The 12,338-nt window shown below is 47.5% G+C and overlaps 1 protein-coding gene across 2 annotated transcripts; it reads right to left on the minus strand.

Moving 5' to 3' along the window:
• Positions 1-743: 743 nt before the first annotated feature.
• Positions 744-10,900, minus strand: DSEL (dermatan sulfate epimerase like). Of its 2 annotated transcripts, XM_060174015.1 has the most exons (3): positions 10,525-10,900; positions 5,072-9,634; positions 744-3,277 (listed from the first exon to the last, which is right to left on the minus strand). In XM_060174015.1, the coding sequence occupies exon 2, from the start codon at positions 8,712-8,714 to the stop codon at positions 5,082-5,084; it is 3,633 nt and encodes a 1,210-aa protein (XP_060029998.1). In that variant the 5' UTR covers positions 8,715-9,634; positions 10,525-10,900; the 3' UTR covers positions 744-3,277; positions 5,072-5,081. The 2 variants fall into 2 exon arrangements, with proteins under 2 accessions (XP_060029998.1, XP_007523874.1); XM_007523812.3 differs by lacking the exon at positions 744-3,277 and having other exon boundaries at positions 4,352-9,634.
• Between the last annotated feature and the right edge of the window lie 1,438 nt (positions 10,901-12,338).

Here is a 12,338-nt window from a genome sequence, read left to right on the forward strand (position 1 = left end):
TATATCTGCGAATTGACCATGTGGAGTTGTGAGAATTGCACCACTGCAAACAACCTTTTGGCTCAATACGTAGAGTGTGTAATTAATTTGATAGATTCTCGTCCCTCTTTGAAACAGGAAACACTTGTTACCGTGCCAACACTGAATCCCCTACTTAGAATATTCTAAGTAATTTGCAGGGGCATTCTTTTTTTACATGCTGAAAATCGAACCTAGGACTTTGCTCTTATGTGAAATACTGCTGAGTGGTCCCCTTGACCTGACTTTTTATTATTTAGTGAGGAGAGGGGAGAGACTTGCCCATCCATGGAATGTTCCCTGGTGCTACAATTCTCCAGGTTTCCATGTGGTGCTGGGCTCAAACTTAGCACAAGGTATTTATACTTCCAGGTAAGCTCTCTCCCAGACCAGGGGCCTTCTTTTTAGGGATCGCATGAAACTCTCACCAGTGGTGGGTGGGAGAGAGGTAGAGTACAGGTGCATGGGAGAGGGAAGTTCTTGTTCTTTTTAAAAGTCAGATGAACCTCTTCAGAAAAATAGACTGAGTACAGGTCAGAGACAGTACCTGGTATTAATTTACAGGAGAAGCAAGGCTTACGGGAGAGGGCAAGTTTATTGGCTGAATTTATGGGACGGCATGTTCATATCTAACTTGCCCTAAATTTCCCAACTCCAGCCTTTCCAAATATACTTTGTTTAGATGGAGACAGTCAAAGAGAAACACACACAGAGAGAGAGAGAGAGAGCAACAAATTCCAGCACTGAAGCTTCCTTCAATGTGTTGAAGGCTAGACTCGAACCTAGGTCACACACATGGCAAAGCAGTATACTATCTAAGTGAGCTATGCTGCCCCACCATTCCAAAATATGAACACTGTCACCCAATGAAGGTTATTACAAAGTATCCCAACCAGAGGTAAAGTGCATATTTATCAATAGAGGAGTCTTGTTTTATGTATAGTTCCAATAAACTAGCTGATAACCTTCAGTCTGTTTCTATCTAACTAGTTATGTTTAGAGCAATAGCTAAACAAAAGCCTCAAATCACCATGTTTTGGAAGTCTTAGCTGCACCTATCTTTGGAAATAGAATCAACTAAACATTATTTAAGACTAAAAATAACATGTAAATTATAGCTCAGGCATTTACAAACTAGTGAATGTTAGAATCGGTTGTTGGAAGAGCTTTATGGTGCTCTGTGCAGAAATTCAGTCATCCTTAAAATATTAATTTGGAATTTTCCACCAACATAGAAGGAAATGATACAAGCTAAGTGCTGGAAAATTATCTTGGCAACTGTTTCTCCATGTATCAACAACAGTTCAACAGAAAACAATCCACATACTAAAGTCCTTGATGTAGCTTAGAAAATTAGACACCCTTAACTCTGAAAATGGTGTCTTACCTGTTGACATTTTTTCCTATGCTAGTCAGCAATTCTTACTTTTCTGTGAGTTATGTTAATTGAGCCACTTATAGACAATGGACTTAATTATATTTTAATGACACGGGGCCTGTCACATAATTGATTCCACTACTCCAGAGTCAACTTTTTTCTTTCTTTTTTGTCTTGTCTTATTTCAAAGAAAGAAACAAATAAACGGGGGTGGGGGTGGGGCGGCTGACAGTACCATACTGCACTACCATGTGCGTATGTGCCTAGAGCTTCTTCTAATCCCCTGGTGGGTGGGTGCTTTGTCTAGTCGCCTGGTGCTTTTATCTGATACCAGGGTTGAAGTTAGGGATTCCCACAAGGTAAGGCAAGTGCTGTACCCAGGTGAACGGCCTCCTCAGCCCTCAAGGATGGGAACATCCAAAAGTTATGAGAACTCACTCTGAATCACTCGTTAGGACACACACCTTGTACATTAAGGAAACGTGGTCGTGAATGATGTGTCAAAACTCTGATGATAAATGATGCCAACTGAAAGGTGGCATTGGCTGAGGGTGAGGTAGGTCCCTTGCCACTCTTGGGAGTGTGATGCCCTATTCTTGCCAGGCATTTAGGAGTCTCTCTCTAAGGTGACACTCAAGGGTCTAATTTGGGATTAGGCCAAAATCTATACATTCCTACATTATCTAGTTAAACTTGGGCCTACTTCGATTTATAATAAATAAATAAAAGAGTAATCATAGATTTATCTTTCTTCTGAACAGGTTCTTTTACTTTTTTTTCTTTTTTACCCTTTCTTCCAGAAATTTTCTTTATAGTAAATTCAACTCTGGCTCCAATCTTTCTTTTTTCAGTCCAAGTAATCAGCATCCTTTCAAACATCAGAAAGCCTGATGTTTTCTCCTATATGTGTGGGGCGTTTAGTCAACAAATGAATATTCTTTAAAATGCCCAACACCAAATGCTGTGATTTCGGTACTTGGCTCTAATCCATCAGTCCCAGCTTTCAGGAAGTAAATGAAGGACTGACTCTTAAAGCAGAGCACTTGACATATGCTACAGGTACACATATCATATGTGATAACCGGCCTCTGAATGATCAAAATAAAACTAAGGGTGGAGACTATTCAAATGGTTCCAAGGTGGCTGCCATAGGAACGCAAGCCCCTGGGTGTGCTGTCACCTTCAAGGACTGAAGGTGTGACAACAGGGCAGGGTGCCGAGATGAGCAGAAGGGTGCAGGAGCATTAGCTGAGCCACCCCTCCCCCCTACCCATACATCACACTTCTCCTGGGAATCTGCAGCTGGAAGTCTCCAGCAAACTTTCCCTGGGAGTGAGCATGGGTCCTCACTAAAAGGTGTAGAAATAAAAGATAAAAGGTGTAGAAGTCTACCTGCCTGGCTCAAGGGGGGTGAAAAATCAAGAAGCCTCAGGAAGAACATCTGGGGAAGCCTGCCTTTCTTCAGCTGTCATTAACAAGGCGCCTCATATTTACCTCAAGAAAGACTCTTCCTCATTTTCCCCATCTCCTCCCCTATTCCACTGCACAGGCCAGCACCTGCCTTTCTTCTCCCTGAGGGTGAATTCCTGGAGGAGCAAGGGGATTTTATCTCCTGCTTTCCACTCTGAGCCGTAGATTTGGAGCTCTCACCTGGAACAGACCCAGTTATCCTGCCAACCCAGACTGGGCTTTTTAAAAATTTGTTCTGACTGGCATCATACATCCAGGGAAATGCAAGTAAACGCTAAGACTGTCATCAGTAATGGAAACAGTGTTATTGTCCACGTGGCAATTTCCCAGGCATGAGAATAAATCCTGAGCTAGAAAGAATGGTCTTCCTGGACAATCAGTGAACTTCCGGTCTTCCAAGGCTCTCTCCATCTATATCAAAAATAAAAATTAAAAAAAAAATGATGATGCCCATGCATTATAAGGAAAGCTCTGGAAACTTCAGAAAGGGGCGCAGGGCAGGGAGGAGGGTGGGACACCCCTACTCTCACTCAATATAAAGGAAGAGAACTGACAGCCATGAAAGGTTCAGCTGGAAGGCAACCTATCCGCTGCTTTCTCACTCCAGAGGCACATTTCGACATAATAACAAAGTACTGAGCAAAAGCCCCTTTTATCTAGGTCAGAATGACAGACTTCCAAGTGTGCAGGAGCTTGGGGGGAAACCACTGTTTGAAGCACTGGAAGGAAAAAGATAGCAGTCTGTGCAGCTCTTTTCAAAAGACTAATAGTCTTTTCCACCCAATGCACTATGATTACGCCACTGCCTTCCTGCGGCATGGCGCTTGGAGTCCAGACCCCAGGGAAATCAGATGCATAGCGTTTGATGACCCCGGTGATAATCAACTGCAGATGGGAGAGGAGGCAGATGACTCTGACATCTCCCATTCGCTTCCAACTTTTGCAGACACTGACAGCCTGTGAACTCATTCAAAGGGGGAAGAGAGAGGAGGCGGGCAGTTTTCCAAGTCTGTTTCTAGTCATAAGGGAGAGAAAAAAAAAAAAAAGGAAAGGAAACATTGGCAGCAACAGCAGCCCAGCTTTCTTTGAGTCACAGCACAGTTCCACAAAAAGAGACGTGATCCTAGGTCTGTATCAGGTTTCAATGCAAAAATGATCAGGATCAAAACCACCACCACAATATTGCTCACAACTTTGAGGAGTTTAGCAATGTGAAAGCACTGATTTTTTTCTTTTTCCTTTTCTTATTTTTTGCATGACTAAGACAGGACAAGGAGGGCTGTAAGTGGTTTGTGAACACTCTAGCTTCAAGAAGGCAAAACTAGAGAAAGGGAGAGAGAAAGTGGGAGAGGGGAGAGTCTTAAAACATAGAAGTGAGTCTAAAAACCACTAGTAGCCCTTGGCACCCAGACTGTTCACTTAGTTCCGACTGTAAGTTCCGACTGTAAGTGTGTGTGTGGGGGGGGGAGGTTTCACACACACACACACACACACACACACACACACACACACACACACAATAACTTTTGAGGAAGTATTTTAAGGTCATTGTTTGTGACCTCAAAAAAGAGAAAAAAAACTCATTCAGTACTTCTATATCTGTCATTTCTGTAAGAATTGTTACAATATGAACAGATTTCACCATTTTTCATCATTGCCCCCACTGATGTCACTGAATGCAGCAAATAGCAAAAGGAATTCTTCCCTTGTGGGTGTGTGCACAAGGTAAATGTGTTAGAAGATCTTTTGAAAGAAAGAACAGTCCTTTGTAGTCCATCTTGAAAGCAGGGAATGATTGGCTAAAGCAGCAACTACAAGGCCTTTTGCAGTGTTTGAGGTTCGCAGATAAATGAGCACAGTTACAGAAGGAAGGGGTGCTCGGTAAAAAATAATAATAATAATAATCAACCCTTTCATCCCTCCCATCTCCCCTAGCCCCTGTGATAAAACTTCATCAACTCCTCTGCAGCAGAAACATTTTAGCAGAACACAAATTCAGAAAGAAAGGCAAGGAGAGCCGGTGAGATCAAAATAGATCCTGCTGGGTCAAGCATGGTACCTATTTGCACAGAATAACCTCTCTGTACAAGTCACAGACTGAACACACACACAGGCACACGGTACATGTACACGTAACAACAAAACTCTTCTGATTTCCTATTCCACACACTGGGTTGGGAAGCCTTAGTGCAAATTTCTGCTGACCTGCAGCGTTTTAGTCCATCAACTTTGGATATCCTAGCCGGTCCATCAGGGGCCAGCAGATGCTTTCAATCAGTTTAATTTCCTCTCGGGGCAAGTTCTGTTTCCAGATGTGCATACTGGAGGGTGAGATCTCCCCTTCATAGGGTAGGTAGAAGAGGTTCGTGGAGGTGGCAAACAATATTTGGTTTAAACTAGCAGGAGACAAGGGGATTCCCAGGAAGGCAAAAATCCTTTCAGTGGTACTCTGAGCCAATTGCACAAGGTCTTCAAACTTGATCAGTTGGTAATTGGCAGGCAACAGGGCTGAGTTGATTCTCAGGGCTGCAGCGGTGTTTGCCAGCCATAGATGAGACAAGAGAGAGACAGCATGGGCGTCAGGTTGGGTTAATTCCTTCCTCAATGACTCATATTCTGAAGCATAGGCTACATTTAAGTGACATCTGCCTTTCCCTCCATTTCTGGTAAACATTCTACCTAAGTGCTCAGGGACATTTTTCAAAGAGTAAAGACTGGGCTTGCTGCTGTACAGCATGGAATAAATCCATGCCCGGGGGTCCCTGACCACATACAGTGCTCTCATAGAAGCTCCTAAAACTTCTTGGAAGAGATGAAGCTTCAAGGTCCAGCTCCCACTGCTTAAGCTGAGCACAGGCCTGGCACTCGGGTAGATGGCCAGGTGTCTCCTCAGAGCCCTAATGTACTCAGCGTCCCTATCAAAGGTGCCCTTCATCCGACTTCTTTGTTCTGGCAAAGACTCTCTCCTCTTCAGTTTTCTTTTCTTGTCTTTATTGGTCATCAAATACTGAGCCAGTCTTCCCCGGCTGGGCTCGTGCAGATGGATGTTTTGCAAGTGGAGCTTCGTGTCCCGGACCAAGGATTGAAGCCAGCCTCGGAGCAAACGGAAACGCACCCCGGGGACGTCCTCAGCTCTCCACTCACAGGCGTCCACCACCGTGTCGATCTCAAGCTCTGTTTCAGGGATCTCAATGTAGGCCGTGGGGACCCTGATGTAGAGGAAATCGCTGCTGTTGAAGAAAAGCTGTTTGAGGATTTCAGCTCCTGACCCAGGAAGGGAGGTGATGACCACATCGGGGAGGTGGGTCCCTGAAGGCAGGGCTCCGGTGTCGGCCTCGGCCTCCGTGGACCTTGCCCACTTGGCGCAGATGGGTTGGGTGCACGTGCTCCAGACGTCCAGCAGCTCCACAAACCACAGGGCGATGACAAGGACGAGGATCCAACGCATCAGCTTGCGGAAGGAAAGGTAGAACCGCCACTGGAAGGTCAAAATCACCAAGCTGACGCACAAGATCAGCCCGACCGCGATATTAAATTTAAATCCAAAGGGGAAGATCACTCGCTCACGGCGAAGGGGCTGCATCACGGCTTGGGTGCCCAAACCAAAGCGGGTGATCTGGCCCTGATCGGCCACACTGGCAAAGCCACCGAAGCCCAGGTAGTTGAATCTCGCCTTGAGGTGAAGGTAGTCAGTGACCATGGATACCACGTGCTCAGTGTTATTGACGTTGAGGGAAATCTGAAGTCCCGAGTTGGAATTGTCGATAAAGCGGCAGCTGGAGACATTGACATACGGCCCGTAGAAGACATAGGCCACTCTGGTGATGGTGGAGTCCATGGGGAAGGTGACATTCACATACTGAGTCCAGCGCTTCTTGAATTCAGCCGCCTGCTCTGCTTCCTGGATGCTGGCCGCAGGGCTGTTGCCTCGATGGTCGAACCAGAACATTTTGTAGTGCGCATCCCACACGTCCATCATGGCGCCGTGGTACCTGTTCATGAACTTATAGGGGATGTACTTAAAATCGATATCCAGGTTATGAAAGAAGGCACTGAGAGATTTCACAGGCGAGTCACTCTGCCTCTCCACATGGTCTACGACCAGCAGCGTCTGGGAATTCAAGAGAAGCAAGGCACGGTATACACTCCTCAGCTTCAGGGCTGAAGAGTAAGCAGACACCGCTTCCCCGCTCACAAACATCATCTCCCCAAGCTGAGAGGCCGTCACCACCTCCCCTGCGGCATCACCCACCTCTTCCCCGGTCCACTTGAGCCACTGAGCGCACTCTCCCAGCTGCCCTTCCCAGGGCTGGTTGCACTGGCTGGTGGGGGAAGGCGCAAAGACCAGCACATTGTTAAGGTGGCTCAACTTGGGGCCATAGAGGGCTTCAGACACAAATACTTGCCCATTGGGCGCGAAAGTGAAGGAGTTCTGATCTGGATGTTCATGTCCTGGGTTGAAGCTCCTCCACCCGTCGATCCAGGAGTAGGGCTGGAAGTGAACTATGTCATACACAGCTCGGCCTCCCAGCTTCCCCGATTTGAAGGACACAAAGGTGTTGGCCTGTGTATTCGGCAAGCCAGCCCCATAGGTGACCACGCCCCAGTTGGGGAACACATGCATACGTGGAGGGCCATAGTCAGCCGGGGGCTGCGGCACCAGCTGGGGGTCGTACCAGATATATTCGGTGTGAAGCGTGCTCCACCTCTGAGCTGTGGAAGGGACCATGGGCCCATCTTTAGGCCGGTGCTTTCGGATCTGCTGGGCTAGCCAATTCCCAGCTCCATTCTTCAAGACAAACTTATCCAAGAAGACTAACTGGCTCTCAGGACCATAAAACCAGTTGTAATTGGAATCGGCGATCCCCACGGTTCTTTGAAAGCCGGGGAGCAGAGTGGCATAGTAGAACCAAAAGTGCATCTTCAACCAGTGGTTATCCAAGTTGTTGATGTTAAAATGGCGCTGGGCGAGGAAAACGTACTGCGTGACGGATTTGGCTGTGTAGCTCCCGTAGGCCACACCTTCATCCAGAGAACCATCCACGACGTGGTTCAGCAGAAACATGGTCTTTTCCATCACATCCACCGCGACCTGCTTCCATGTTTGGACTTTGGGTCCTTTATCAACCCCAGCCACCAAGGCCCCAGTGAGTAGTGCCATCATATTCGTTGCTTGATGGTTATGGAGAAGTTGTTTGCCCCAGGAGCGGACCTTGGAATACTCGTACATTTCCTCCGTGATGACCCAGATTTTCTCCAGGTATCTCTGTCTCCGATGATCATCTAACAAGCTATATAAAAAGTCAAAGGCGGTAGCAAAGCCTGTTAGAGAGTGACCCATGGGGACCTCATCCCCCGGTGCGTTCTCCACCAGCCAGTCTCTGTAGCTGGCCATCCTGTCCATGTACTCCAAGATGAAGTCCAAGGCAACTTTATCTTCTGGGCACAGCAAACAGTACAACGCTAAAGGAGGCAGATTGTTCCCATAGATTTCATTCCACTTGGCAGTGAAGTCCTCGTGCTTGGGTGGAGGTAGGTAGTAGGTAGGGTTGGACAGCATGGCCGTCACTGCACTTCTGATCGCTCTAAAAAGATGCAGATGGCTTGTGCGAGACTTGTGTCTCAGTAGGTGGATTTCTCCAGTGTCGAAGTACAAACTGGGGTGGGGCATGCTTTTCTTCGGCTTTGGGTTGGGCCTGAGCTCTTGCACTTTCTGGGTCTTGTACTGATCAAGGTCATCGGTGAAAATGGCCCAATCTGAGTAATTGCTCACAGATTCCTCAAAGGTCGAGAAAGCGAACAGCACTAAGGTTAAGACTAGGAAATGTCCTGTAAACATTACCGCCATGATCCATGGGGAGCTCCTTTCCTTCAGCTCACATGTCAAACACAGCACTCAAGGCATTTCCTGTCAGCTCAGTATACAACAAGACCCTTAAGGCCTTGCTAAAAGATCAGGTTATGTGGTGAGATCCAGCTGACATTCGGTTGTTTCATAGCAGGCAGAGTCATCAGAAAGAGACTACTTATGCTGCCCTTCTTCCTGAGTCCCTGGTGCAACTTAGCTTCCAATAAAACTTGCAGGGATGCCAAACCCTCTCCGTTTCCCACAAAACATGGCAAAAACAGTGGTAGAGTCAAACTCACCACAAATTCAGGAAGGAACTGCTTTCTTTAAAAATAAGTGCTAAACAAGAAGAGTCAAGACAATTACTGCAGGAAAGTTTTTTTTTTAAATTAATAAATAAATAAATAAGCACTGCAAAGTCCAAATTAGTAAACCATTCCCAGAACAGGTAACTGTCCAGACTAAACACTCCCTATATACGTGTGATGGTGGCTGAGTTGACCCAAAGTAGCTGATAGGTAACTGAGATTCTTAGAGTGCATATATGTTCATTATCCTCTCAACTCTTTATATACTTGTTGCTTTGACAATTTTTTTTCTTCTTCCATCTTGGGGAGAAAAACATCCTCAACAAGCGTTCAGAGTCTTACTTAGTTTTTAAATAAAACAACATAAAAATTCCTGCACTCATTGCAAATTTTTTTTCCAGTTTACTCTCCTCATCAGCTTATGAAAACCCAGAGAAAGCATTTTCATGTCTTCTTTGATCAGCTTCATCTGTACAGCTATAAAAAGCTAATCTCTTTGGCCCTCTAGGTATTTCTCTTCCCATCATGAAATCACCACCAACTTGGAAAGGAAAATCCCTTTTTTCCAACACCAACATTGCTTTTTCTGTTCCTTTAACATGACACTCCTTTCTGGGGGGAGAAACAAAACAAAGAAATTCTCTGAGGCTGCAGGTCAGCTGGGAGTAAAACTGTTGATTTAAACGTACTAAATTCTTGCAAGAGATTTTAGAAATAACAGTATCTGCTATACAACCCCAGTGAGTTCAGAGAGAGGGGTGTGTGTGTGTGTGTGTGTGTGTGTGTGTGTTTTCCTACTCTACCTTTAAAGGCTCCTCCGAGGAGTCCAACTAAGAATGTTAAAAAGAAAAAAATAATAATAATAATAAAAGAAAAGAAAGCTGCTACCAAGTACTCCCCCACTTCCCCGAATTTCTGTATAAAATGGCCTGCTTGTGTCTTTACAAAAGATGCTTATTCAAAAAAGCAGTTAATGCCCTCATGAATTCTGCTGATCCTTCTGGCTAATTTGTTCTGAAAGGGCTCAGAGACAGGTTCAAGAGGAAAAAAAAAGTTGAAAAGATCTCTTAATAGATGCAAGGTGGAGGATTTACCCTTGGAGAGTAGATGTCAACCCGGGGGGTGTGGGTGTCTTTGCAAAGGGAACAGGACAGCCCCCCACCCTGGATCTCAGGCCGCCCGCGAGCAGAGCTTCACCTGCAGGCTCCCCCGCGTGCAGACAGACAGACAGGCCGCCAGAGGGAGCCCAGAGCCGCGCTGACAGCCTCTCCTCCGTCTTGGAGTGGAGGAGCCTTAACCAACTTTCGGTCTTGGACAAGTCTCGCCTCTGCAGGAAACATCACCGCTAGGAGTTTCCCAGTCCGCCTCTGCCTGTTGCATTTTTTTTTAACGTGCCAGCTCCTATCCTAACCCCCCCTACACTCCTTTGCACCCACCCCCGTCCAGGATCTCTGCCTGGACTTTGGGGATCCCCCCCATCCCAAAGGCCAGGTGCGGCTTACCTGTGTGTGCCAGGTCCGGAGGGGTCTCCCCAAGATGCTGGTCGCCCCCCCCACCCCAGAAGGAGGTGGAGAGTTGGAGAAAGCCGCCCTGCGCAGCAGCTTGGCCCCCCCTCCGCCTCACCCCCGATCGCAGCCTGGGGCGACCCGCAGATTGTCCCCACACACACATACAACTCCCCCCCCCCCCGGGCACGTGGCCCTCGGGGGTCGCGGGTGCAGCGGGAAGTCGGGGAGACGCGGGAGGCAGGCGGCGCGATGCGCAGCGGGTGCTCTGGGGGTGCGGGGTCCCCGGCGCGCCCCGAGCTCCGGCCGCTATGCGCTGTGGCCGCTGCGCTCAGAGCCGACCCGCAGCGCACCCAGAGAGGGGAGACGGCGACGCGGGCCGGGCCGGGGCGGGGCTTCGCGGGGCGGTGCGCGGTGGGGCGGGGCGGTGGGCGGGGCCTAGTTGGTTGTGGGCGGGGTCATTGAGCAAGGGAACTGGCCGCAGCGGGCGTGGGAGGGGCAGGAGGCGGGGCCTCAAAGCGGATCATGGGGCCTAATGGAGCCAGAGCGGGCGGCCGGGTGGGGCGGGGCCTATGGGTTGGGGCGTGGCTAGTCGTGTGGGCGTTCTATAGGAGGCGGGGTATGGGCTGGGTGGGCGTGGTCAGGGTGTGGTTGGGACGTGGAGGGGTCCTCCTGCGAAGGTTGGGGGCACTCGCGGTCCAGGCTGCTGCGCGGGCTGAGAGCTCCTAGAGGAAGGGAGAGCGGTGTCCGAGGATCGTGCTGGGCTGCCGGTTGAAATCCCGTCTTGGTTCTGATCACAGGACTGTGGCTGTAAAGGCGCACACACTGGGAGGAAGCTAGAGGATGGCCATAATGCATGCTGACCGGATGATGAGAGTCGAGGGTGGGCAGGGTGAGTCTGTGGGGTCAGGCATTAGCTTTTAGGAAAAACTAGGGGAGTGGGAAACCTGGCTGAGGCTGCTGTCATTTGGAAAAATCCAATCTCCATGCTTGATTAGTATGAGAGTGGGCTCAGGAACGTAAAGCTCAGGAGATGCTGCAAAGATGAATCAGGTTTATTGAGAGAAATAAATCCAGCAGTAGTGTAACTACTATGAGCAGGTCTGGGCAAACAAAAGAGAGAAGCTCTTATTAGAGAAATGCAAACTGGCTTGCAGTGAGATCCCAAGGTAGGAAAGAAAGGACTGTGTTCCATTGTCATACTTACAAGCAGTTTCAGGATTTGGAAGTCCTGTTGCATTGAGTTTACTGAACATAATCCAGATATCTGAGATGACGTCTGGACATGAGTCAACTCCAGATCTGGCCTTAAGCACCACAAAATAACAGCTTGGTGTTAAGTTGTAAGAAGAGGCTTGCAGGAACTCCCAAGCTTGATAGATAAATAAGCCCATGTCAAGGATGGAGTTAATATTGTCTACTGCCGTAACACCAAGAATACGCCTGGTCGCATCTGATCTCGGGGTTAATATATTGAGGCCTTCTATTTCCTCTACTTCCACACCACTTTGGTAGCCTGAACTGATGCTGCCACTAAAGAATGAAGATGCAGTTTAAGTTCTTTCCTAGAAAGAAAGAAAGAAAGAAAGAAAGAAAGAAAGAAAGAAAGAAAGAAAGAAAGAAAGAAAAGAACTGTACACCATTGCTAGCATAATGATTGATTGTAAATGTTTTGCCTCGGACTTAAAAGGTGACCTCTACTTCTTCATCACTTTTCTTTTTTATTTATTGGGGGGATTATAGTCAACTGTAAAATACAGTAGTTAGTACATGTGTAATTTCTCTCAGTTTTCTGCATAACACTTTTCTAT

Source organism: Erinaceus europaeus, chromosome 15 (assembly GCF_950295315.1).
Source record: "Erinaceus europaeus chromosome 15, mEriEur2.1, whole genome shotgun sequence".
Taxonomy (NCBI): Eukaryota; Metazoa; Chordata; class Mammalia; order Eulipotyphla; family Erinaceidae; genus Erinaceus; species Erinaceus europaeus.